The sequence below is a fragment of the Antedon mediterranea genome, chromosome 7 (genome assembly GCF_964355755.1).
Source record: "Antedon mediterranea chromosome 7, ecAntMedi1.1, whole genome shotgun sequence".
NCBI classification, from domain to species: domain Eukaryota; kingdom Metazoa; phylum Echinodermata; class Crinoidea; order Comatulida; family Antedonidae; genus Antedon; species Antedon mediterranea.
This window is the reverse complement of record NC_092676.1, coordinates 2,769,419-2,781,053: the sequence shown is the minus strand read 5'-3', so window position 1 is coordinate 2,781,053 and position 11,635 is coordinate 2,769,419. Positions and strand designations below refer to the sequence as shown.

Below are 11,635 nucleotides of genomic sequence, written 5' to 3'. Positions count from 1 at the left end.
TGACATAAATGGTTACTATAGCATAATAAACATGCGCAGAGCCAAATAATGGGTTCTGCGCATGTCAATTGTGCTATAGTAACCAGTTTTATCGAAAAATAAAAAGGTCAAAAATTTGCCATTTTTTTGAAAAATCCCTGTACTATAGTACAGGGAAATTTCCGAAAAATGGCCGATTTTCAACCCTTTTATTTTTTGACATAAATGGTTACTATTGCATAATAAACATGCGCAGAGCCCAATAATGGGTTCTGCGCATGTCAATTGTGCTATAGTAACCAGTTTTATCGAAAAATAAAAAGGTCAAAAATTTGCCATTTTTTTGAAAAATCCCTGTACTATAGTACAGGGAAATTTCCGAAAAATGGCCGATTTTCAACCCTTTTATTTTTTGACATAAATGGTTACTATTGCATAATAAACATGTGCAAAGACAAATAATGGGTTCTGCGCATGTCAATTGTGCTATAGTAACCAATTTTGACATAAATGGTTACCATAGCATAATAAACATGCGCAGAGCCGAATAATGGGTTCTGCGCATGTCAATTGTGCTATAGTAACCAGTTCTATCGAAAAATAAAAAGGTCAAAAATTTTCCATTTTTTGAAAAATCCCTGTACTATAGGACAGGGAAATTTCCGAAAAATGGCCGATTTTCGACCCTTTTATTTTTTGACATAAATGGTTACTATAGCATAATAAACATGCGCAGAGCCGAATAATGGGTTCTGCGCATGTCAATTGTGCTATAGTAACCAGTTTTATCGAAAAATAAAAAAGTCAAAAATTTGCCATTTTTTGAAAAATCCCTGTACTATAGTATAGGGAAATTTCCGAAAAATGGCCGATTTTCGACCCTGTTATTTTTTGACATAAATGGTTACTATAGCATAATAAACATGCGCAGAGCTGAATAATGGGTTCTGCGCATGTCAATTGTGCTATAGTTACCAGTTTTATCGAAAAATAAAAAGGTCGAAAATTGGCCATATTTTTGAAAAATGGCCGATTTTCGACCCTTTTATTTTTTGACATAAATGGTTACTATTGCATAATAAACATGCGCAGAGAGTTCTACGCATGTAAATTGTGCTATAGAAACCAGTTTTGACATAAATTGTTACTATAGCATAATATTAAAACATGCGCAGAGGCGAATAATGGGTTCTGTGCATGTCAATTGTGCCATAGTAACCACTTTTGACATAAATGGTTACTATAGCATAATAACCATGCGCAGAGTCGACTAATGGGTTCTGCGCATGTTAATTGTGCTATAGTAACCAGTTTTACCAAAAAACTATATGTGCGCATATATTGCTTTGCAAACAACTTATAGAACCATAATACAGTTTTGTCGAAAAATAAAAGGGATTTTTTTGAAAAATGAACAAAATATCGACTTTTTAAAATTCAATAATTAGGCCTATGCGCTTATATCGCTATATGTGCGCATATATTTCTTTAATATATTGATATGATGTTTTCTGCTTTTAAAGCTCTGTTTAGTGTAAACACTATCAAACACTATCAACTATAGTAGTGATATGCACCAATAAGGTAGTGATATGACATCATGTCCATATATGGTCACATCACAGTTTTTTGTCACATAAAAGTGTTATAGTGTCAACAGAGCTTATCTTTTAAGCTCCCATTTCTATCGTATTTCTTGTAATCTTGTTCTCGCAAATTGTTCTTGTATTTTATTGTTTTCAACCAATGAATGAGTGGTGTATCAACATATTGATTTCCGCCATGCAAACCGTCAAACAGTAGATACATATAATGTACGAAAGCCACAGAGGTATTACTATAACGACTAGAGAGTGAACTCAACAAGTGATTCACCGATCAGATACAGCAGTTTGAATCGCAGTCCGCGACTTTTTTTTCCGTACCGGAGTTTCTCCATCGCTTCATTTCCGGCTCAATCAACTCTTCTGTAAGACTGCTCATCAATTCACTCTCATTTGCTAAAGCTTACAACAGTACATAACTGACATACCATCGCCCTAACATGGCATATAAAAAGCATACTTTAATCAATATTCTTGGTCAAATGTCAACTTCAATAACGGTGCGATGGTAGCCTAACACCACGGGTTTCCAAAAATAAAAATAAGGGCCAACTTACCTACACACTTATAGCCTAAATATTATAAAATATATTACGATAATTATATTACAATTTATATACAGTATGCATGCCACATTTTGTTTAAAAAAAAAAGCATTTCAAAGTTCTACAAAGCTATAAGTCCGAAATGGTACTAGATTACTCTAGAATGATATTGTGTTTATTTTCATTTCATATTCGTTCTATTTACCAGTCAATATACTCAATATTTATTCTTGACTGGCGTATTACTAAGTAATTGTGATTGTTCTAGGCCCACGCAATTGAATGACTTGTTTTTGGACAATTGTATTAGATTTAAGTGAATTGATAATAATTTCAAATCAAGCATGGAATATTATTATTTTTCTTTCTTATTTCGAATTAAAAAAACTCATTTTTGTCAGTATTATTTAAAAACATTTTTTAGTCCGTATTTTACAGTGTTGAACCCGTTTTCTCCTCCTCTATACCGAATGATTACCCAATGAATATTTTTTTCTTATTTTTCCATATTTTTAAGAGAATGAGGACTAATTTACTCAGCGTATGTATTTTGCATATTCAACTGAAGAATATGAGCTTTCAATACACTTTGATGCGCAACAACAATTACTCTTGCGCTTTCAATATACGCGTTGTGATAGCAAACGATCAACTAAATTGAGAGGTACCGATGGTGGTTGTGGAGGCCTAGCCCATCATACTCCAAACACCCACCCTCATGAACTCAGCTGACATACCTCAAGCAGCAACAATGTATAAAGATCTTTCTACACAGTATCAAACTTTATATGTGACCAAAAATGTGGTGTGCCTATATATGGACATGATAATGTCATATCACTATCATATTTGGGTATATCACAGTTTTTGTGTCAAACTAGTTTGATAGTGTAGATAGAGTTTTAAGCAAAGCTTTAAGTTTGGTTCCCACTTGGACACAACGCATGACGTATGAAAGCGCCCGGATGTATCATTCAAACTGTCGCTTGTGATTGGTCAACAGCTACTAATATCTGTCATTGCTGGTGGTAGAAAAGATCTCCTTCTGTTTTTAAACGAGTTACTTCCACGTGTCCCTCTGGCGTCACCTGTAATTCCTGAAATCAAAATAAACAGTATATTATTATAAAATAGTGCGTACTATTGCACGCCATGTGACCCACAATCGTCAAATCAAATGACAGAAATGTATTTAGGTGTTATATAATAAACAATACTTAACGGATAGTTAATGAATAATGTATTTGATTCAGTTCAATGACACAGTCATAATAATAACTCCTTATATGTAATGCCACATTCCCACTAGAGACGCAACACAATGACGTAAGTGCAACTTAAGCTTGGTTCCCACTAGAACGTAACGCAAGGACGTTAACGAAACGCAAGCGTTTTAACCAATGACAAGCGAAGTTATAGATAGTTAGCAATCACAAGCGAATAAGCCATCGCTTGTGATTGGTCAATTCACTTGCGTTGCGTTACGTCATTGCGTTGCGTCACTAGTAGGAACCACGCTTTAAAGGATTTTACCAAACACAGGCAATTGCGTTTATTCGAACTATCACTGTCATCGATCAACTCGCTTGCGTCGCGTCCACCATCTTTGCGTTGCGTTACGATCATTGCGTTTCGTCTACCATCTTTGCGTTTCGTCTACCATCTTTGGTAGTGGTTTTTTTCTTTTTTTGGGAGATTTGTTTGCGAGATGACATTATAATATAACCTTATAATTAATCGCACGCGTACGTCGATATCTAATTTATACAACAAAACAGTTTGTGAGGACTTTGTCTTGGGCAGATGGTGACCGCTTATTAGGCGCCAAACAAGATGTTTTCTTCGAATACGTTTACCAATTTGTCACGGTTCGATCTTCTCACAACCTCACTATTTTCAATAGATTTACTATTGCAATTTTAACAACCTGATTTTCAAACTCGTTTCGTTTCCTGACGAGCGGTACGGTAAGCGGAAAACCGCGTAGCTTGTCCTACGTAGAATCTGTATGAGGCGTAATATTACTTACCATTTGTTGCGAGGCTAGGCCTTGGTAGAATGCTTGCCCGCTTTCCAACCCCAGGCTTCTTTATTGACTTCGTTCTATCGGGACTGCTACTCTTGTAGCTTAACTCGTCCATAAATTGAACTGTGATATTTGTCTTTTCACCAGAGACCGGTATTGATGCTGAAACTGTATTGTAATGTAAGAAAAATAAGAAAGTGGAACAAACGTTGTAAAATAAGGTCTTTTTTGTAAGTGGGGCTAATATAGACAGGACTTTTTCGTAATCTCAATGGTTTCCAGTCGTTAACCGGGTAATGTGTCTGTGTGTAAAATTAATTAATTAGTTTGTTGTATTTCACCTGGTGCTCCAGTTATGCAAATTGGGCTTGCATGGCATGCTCATTTGGCTTAGTAGGCTGTGGGCCTCGCTATGGTGTAGAGCGCTATTAGGGTTAGGGTTAGACTATTATGTAAAATGAATTGTTCTTTTATATTTATATAAATTTAAAAAATGCATCAAATTTACAAAATAAATAAGTTCATTTCAACACTAGGAAAAGGTCCTGTATAGTACCACTTTTACAAAAGGGATTTATTTCACGACGCTTGGTCCGCTTTCTGAAAATAAGTGAGGTTATTATAACATAATTATATTACATTTTATAATAAGTTTTAAAAAAACGGGCTCTGTTTCAATCATTTTTAATACAATGCATACATTGCGTAGCTGTTCATATAGAATAATTTTGATTCAATCCAGGGAAGAGTGAAATTACACTCCTTTCGGATTCAATCCAGGAAAGAGTGAAATTACACTCCTTTCGGATTCAATCCAGGGAAGAGTGAAATTACACTCCTTTCGGATTCAATCCAGGAAAGAGTGAAATTACACTCTTTTCGGATTCAATCCAGTGAAGAGTGAAATTACACTCTTTTCGGATTCAATGCCAGTGAATGAAATTCGACAGGCTAAAAACCCTTACCTGTTTTTAGGTTGCACCTGTCATTCCCAATACGGTCACTGTGTACGCTTGAATTATCCAGTTCATTCATGTCGTTTGTGGATTGAGTTGAGTACCCACTTATGCTCGAGGACATGTTCTGTATGGTGTGACCCTTCAACGCGTCAGGGACGTCCACCAGAACGCGCTTACGTTTTTTGGGTAACTTTAATCGAGCCTGCGCATGCGAGTAATACAGCGCAAAATTGTTGACAATAACGGGGACGGGCAAAGCGATCATTAGAACGCCAAACACGCCCGTCACTGAGCCAATCAGCTTGCCGATAGGTTTCAACGGGCAAACGTCTCCATACCCGACCGTCGTCATGGTAACCACGGCCCACCAGAATCCTACAGGGATGTTATTGATACGTTGGCACCCTCCTCCAGAATCATCATCATCTGTTTTTTCTGCATAGTATAACAGACTTCCAAAAGTTAAGACACCAATTCCTAAAAACATACTGAGCAGCATCAGTTCTTTGGCGCTAGATCGAATAGTCTGTATCAAAATTTGCAATCCGCTAAAATGCCGCGTCATTTTGAAGACGCGGAAGATTCGCACTATACGTATAAATCCAAAAAACTCCGCAACGGCATCGTTTATTTGCGAGTCCGTCAACCTAACAATACAGTCAACGAAAAACGGCACGCAACCAATGAAGTCTATGATATGAAACGGATTGACAAAGTATTTTTTCTTGTTCGGACAGAAGATAAAACGAATTATTAACTCAGAAACGAACCACATGACGCAAACGCCTTCTACATAAAACAATGTGTTCATTGCGGTTTTCTCATCACTGGTAAACGTGGTTTCCAGACAGAATGTTGTGATAGACAACACAACTGCCACCGTTGAAATAATTGCAAAAACCTGCAATTAAAAAAGAATAGAGGATTTAACCCAAAAAAAAGAATGTTAAGAAGTAAATACTTTGTAGTAATGTTTAGTAATTCAGAAAACAAAATACTAACTGATGAGTTTACTAATGATGATACTAAGGTTAAAGTTATGATATTAATGAGGGGAAAAACAGAAAATAATTTAAAAAGGTAGAAAATGTTTAGAAATTATGTAATGAAACATTGAATGAATAAAGTGAACCACAAAAAAAATTTAAAAACACATACGAAAACATTCGCCGCCACATTTTCAAGAAACTACACATTTTCTAACCCGATGTCGACTTTTTTTACTCGATGACGAACTTTTTTACCAGATTACGAATTGTTTTAACCCGATGACGAATTTTTTGACCCGATGTCGACTTTTTTTGACCCGATGTGGACTATTTTTACACGAGGTTGACTTTTTTTACCCGAGGTCGACTTTTCTGACCAGACCTCATGCATTGTGCCTATCCATCTCCGTTTCTAATATATATCACAAATTGTAAAACCAATACTAATTTCACAATTTAAACTAGTTTTTTGATCACAATGAAAATTAGCAATTCGATTGATTGATTAGACATCAGAAACTATCTATTATCTATCAATTGGTTTTTATATTATGAATGTACAGCTTTACACATTATATCTAGTTATTACTATTACCGTATTAGATTAAATAAATAATTATTTAAATAAGAATGCGTATTGACCTATTTATTTTTATAACATTTCAATCTGTAATTAATGTTTTTAATAAAAAAAATTTAATTGTGACTGCTTGATGTGTTTTTAGACTGTAATTAAAATCAATATATTTTGTGATCACATTTAAAATAACGAGAACGAAATTCGCGAATAAGCCCTTTTGAAATGCTACAGGAATTTTTCTAGTGATATCAAGTGATAGCCTTTAATATAAAATTCGCGAATAAGCCCTTTAAAATGTAACAAGCATGTATTTGTTTACGTTTATGCGTCAACAATTGAAATTGCATAACAGTTTTAAACCTTATTTATATCTTGTATGATTTTAAGCATTATATCTCAATTTAATTAGTTTACTAATGATAATTATCAAAATAATTATGTTCGATCACGTCCAAAGTAAATATTGTATTACAAATTTGAAACAGATATGTAATTAGTTGAGTTGAATAAGACATTTTAATTGCCTTTAAAATATTATATACGTATGTTATTCGACATTGTCACCCAGTCTCCTCCTTTAAAAGAAATACATACATATCTTTACTTCTATTGAATTATATATATTATATATAAATTTATAAATGACGTCATACATAGTTACTGTGTAGATTAGTTTGTTTATGAAAACACCTGCAATGTGGTAGCTGTTTCCATGTTATCAAAATTTAGTTATATGCCTTTTGTGATATGGTAATCCTTATAGGAAATACACTATACGTTTAGAGATGATATTGAAAATCATTGAAAATGTTAAGCTAGTTTGACAAAAAAAGTGTGATGTGCCTAAACATGTTAGTGATATGCCTAAATATGGTAGTGACATAGCTAAATATGGTAGTGATATGACATCATATGGGCACATCAAACATTTTGTCACACAAAGTTTGATAGTGTGACAGAGCTTTAGATTGCGTAGTCTGTGTAAATACAAGAACGTGATTAGTAGAAATGGCATTACGTGATTAGCCCTCCGAGAACCGAAAATATTATATCATCTTGGAGAAAATTATTATTTTATAATGACCGAAAGAAAAGTACTCCCAGTGTACACACTTTGTGAATTCATTCGTTAAAATTAAACTACAAGGCTTTTGTATGGGTGTAATATAACATTTGATATATCCCCTTCAGGAAAATATAGTCCCTCGTCCAATATAATTCCATCGGAAGATAAACCTCTAAGCAGGCAATATCTGTATTACCATAATGATCACTCATTCTTCTTTGCTAATAATGTTTACTGTTTTTAAACATTTGAAATTTAGTGATGTTTAGGGGGTTTGTAGACCTAAACAATTAAATGCATACCACTCTTTTTTTTAAATTCTCATTTTAGGAAAATTGCCAAGGACAACCACTCAAGGAATTCATTCACTATCCTTCTCAAAGGTGACAATCCCGTTCACAAGACAAACAAGATGTTCTACATAAACAAAGACTTATTATTACAAGTCTTTTGGAGTGGAGTTGCAAATTGTCATGAGGAGGAAAAATCCTGACATGACAGGACTTGAACCCAGGACCCTTAGATTGGTAGCCAAGCATCATAACCACCAAGCAACAACTCCACTCCAAACACGACACGTGCAGTAGGCCCACTACTATTTGCCACAATTTAATAACTAGGAGAATATTATTTGAACAGCCCTAATGGACTGGTAACGAGCAGTGATATTGTGTAAAACGCGCACTTTTGTTATCGTTCGCTGCTGGGCAGACGACACTAATTAGCAACGTTTTCTTGCTTGTATGTACATTGTTATTAAATACAAGATACGTTTAATGATGTTTAAACAACATGGTCATTATTGAAACAGTACTCGTGGTCACTTAAATTCAACACAAACATTAACAAAAGCATTTGAATTCCGATACGATTCAAAGGATACAGGCCATTAACAAACGCTACTTACACCTCAAGAGTTTGTGTCGTCTAAACGAGACAGTTAAAGGTATCTGTTGCACTCACACGATACTTGTGTGCAATAACCAATTTTACAATGTTCCGCACTTGATGTAATAGATTAAACGCCACGAATTAAATTAAGTTATATAAAACATTGTTTTAAGTAGAAAAATGGTTGCTGTTTATTTTAAACTCTTCATATTGGTTGCTACAAATGTGGCAAAAACACAATATTGTAGGAAAAAATAGAAACATAGACCTCTGTAAGGAGTATGGGAGGTCATAACGACGCCCAAAAAAATGGAATAACCCATTCAAAACGAAATTGGCAAACTTTGTACTGTACCTAACGGAACGACTATCTTGAAATGGAATAGAACCAAACATTTGTAAGTGCTATTTTGAGATTACATTTCTTAAATTGTTTGACACAGAAAATTAAAAAATCATAACAATTAACGTACAATATAACGTTGTGCTTTTCAACTTGTTTCTGTAGTAGCACTTATGACCCGAGATAGATTTCCAAAATCAATAAAAGGATGGAAACACCTTGGTTAAGCGTGGTTCCCACTAGCGACGCAACACAAGGACGTAACGCAACGCAAGTGAATTGACCAATCACAAGCGATGGCTTATTCGCTTGTGATTGCTAACTGTCTATAACTTCGCTTGTAATTGGTTAAAACGCTTGCGTTGCGTTTACGTCCTTGCGTTACGTTCTAGTGGGAACCAAGCTTAAGGTACACAAGTGCGTGTATTAAATATGGTTGTTAAGGTACAAAATGTTTATTGATCTGAACAAAAAATGACGTGCTCACGTGACTGCGTATTTTTTGCAGAAATGACGTCACGTATAAATAGTAGTCTTTAAATTTGTTGGACAGGACAACAATGCCGTGACGTGAACAATAGTTAATTATATCAATTAACTAGAGTTTAGTTTAATTAAAAACCTGTTACAATATTAAGTTTAGAATTACTATATATACAGTATTAATATTAGTATATTATTACGATTATTTATTACGAATGAAGCGTTTTCCCGAAAGCTTGTGTTTCACTCGGACTGTTAATTTCATGCAACTATTAATTTACATCCGTAACGCTATCCTTAACGAATCCCGTAACGCATCAAGTTTTTGGTCAATCCGACCGGGAACAAGATATTGAAACAGTTAAATTGGAACTTCTTTAGTTGGGCAAACTTAAGAATGAAGACGAATAGGCGTATGTGTCGACTTTTCGATTAAAATGCCTTGACTGTCAACCAAGCGGTAACGGTAAGCGGAAAACCGCGTAGCTTGTCCACGACGTAACAACTTATCTCTTTCCTTAGCGGGTTTCCGCTCAACCGTCCGTCCGCTTTGCGACATACATTTTTGTTTACCGTTTACCGCCTTTGACAATCTCCTTACCAATGTAATATTATTTTACTTACTGCTGCGCCTTTCGACGAATAAGGATCTTCTAGAAACGTCCAAACTTTTGGTCTTAATAATTGCCACCTTGCCGGCGCTTCTTCTCTGTCTTCTGCGATGTCAAAATATGACGCAACATCAGGTTCATCAATATCGTCATCACTTTCAAATTCCGGTCCTGTAAGTTTAGCTAACGTTTCTTGTGCGTCTCGATGTTGGGTATAACTTGACCAGCAGCAAGGCTCGATCTGTTTTTCATCAATCCCCCAAAATTGTAACTCTTGCTCAAACGCAGGGCCACAGACGTCACTCGGTGCGTGTAGATTTCCTGTTCTGTAAAAGTTCAAAATTGCATCAAAAATTCTTGGATGACGATCAAAATAAAATTCTTTATTAACGGGATCATACTCGGAGTTGCTCATCGCAGAAGGTTGCGTAAGCCAGGCCAGGCGCGTATCTGGAATGTTAGCTAACGTCGATTTGTACGTTTCGTGCCGTACGCCGCCGATGTTAAGTCTGATTTTTCTAGCCTGGGCGTCTTTCAATGCTTGTAATTGTTCTAAGGCAGACATGTCAAGTGATTGCAGGTCTTCCTCCATATCTTCGGTTATTTTGCCTAAAAACCCACTCATTGTCATTTCAGCTGAAAAGAAAAACAAATTCATTTAACTTTAAATTTCATTAGAAAAATATATTCATTTATTTTTAAATAATTTCATCTGGATCCTAATATTTTAGAAGAGAAATGTTTCTTTTTGTTGATTCAATAGATTGAAAGTACTAAATATGGTACTTGAGAAAGCAAACTAAATGTTTGCGAAACGTTAGTGCACCATTTTTAGTATTTTCGATCTATTGAATAAAAAATAATTCTCTTCTTATTCATTTATTCTGATAAACATACAACTACTATGGTTTATTTTGTTTTGTTTGTCGTTTGTTTTGTGTCGTTTGTTTTGTATTGTCTGTTCAAACTGTATACAAGTTTTTTACTTGTTGGATTCAGTCTCTCTTTTCTCAAATTTCTTTTTTATATCTTGTAGGAACAAAAGATAATTGAAATTTATGTATGGATTGATTGTTTGAAAGTAAGTACATCATGCAAGAAATATTAGGAATAAAAATGAAACTTTGTTTGAAGAAATTTGGTAGAAAGTGTTGATGAAACAATTCGTGAAAAAGTTTTGCATTTTCCGCTTGTCCAACAGTTGTGGATGTTCACCTAACTATACCTACCTGTTTCAAACATTCATAATATATCTTCTTAAAAGTGGAAACAAAGCAAGTGGAATAATACAGTTATAATAATTTCTTTATACAGTACCAGCAAAACCAAATAGATAACATTTTAATGCAACAAAGAATGTATATGTTGGAAAAATTTCATCTGGTTTTACAATTAGGTAAAAACCCAAAATATTAAAACCGAAACGCTCTGTAAGTTCGCTTATAATTGTTTTGGTTGTTACAAAAAGAACTATTTGTAAAAAAGAAAGTAAGAAAGTAATATCATTTTATTTATCGATTCTATTTTTTAAAGATCTTTAAACCAAAAAGTTAAACTTT

General features: G+C 34.6%; 1 protein-coding gene across 1 annotated transcript; it reads right to left on the bottom strand.

The window, feature by feature from the left end:
- Positions 1-1,662: 1,662 nt before the first annotated feature.
- On the bottom strand, positions 1,663-10,689 carry LOC140054725 (potassium voltage-gated channel protein Shaw-like). The gene is made up of 4 exons (XM_072099801.1): positions 10,090-10,689; positions 5,120-6,014; positions 4,158-4,322; positions 1,663-3,225 (listed from the first exon to the last, which is right to left on the bottom strand). The coding sequence occupies exons 1-4, from the start codon at positions 10,666-10,668 to the stop codon at positions 3,125-3,127; spliced, it is 1,740 nt and encodes a 579-aa protein (XP_071955902.1). The 5' UTR covers positions 10,669-10,689; the 3' UTR covers positions 1,663-3,124.
- Between the last annotated feature and the right edge of the window lie 946 nt (positions 10,690-11,635).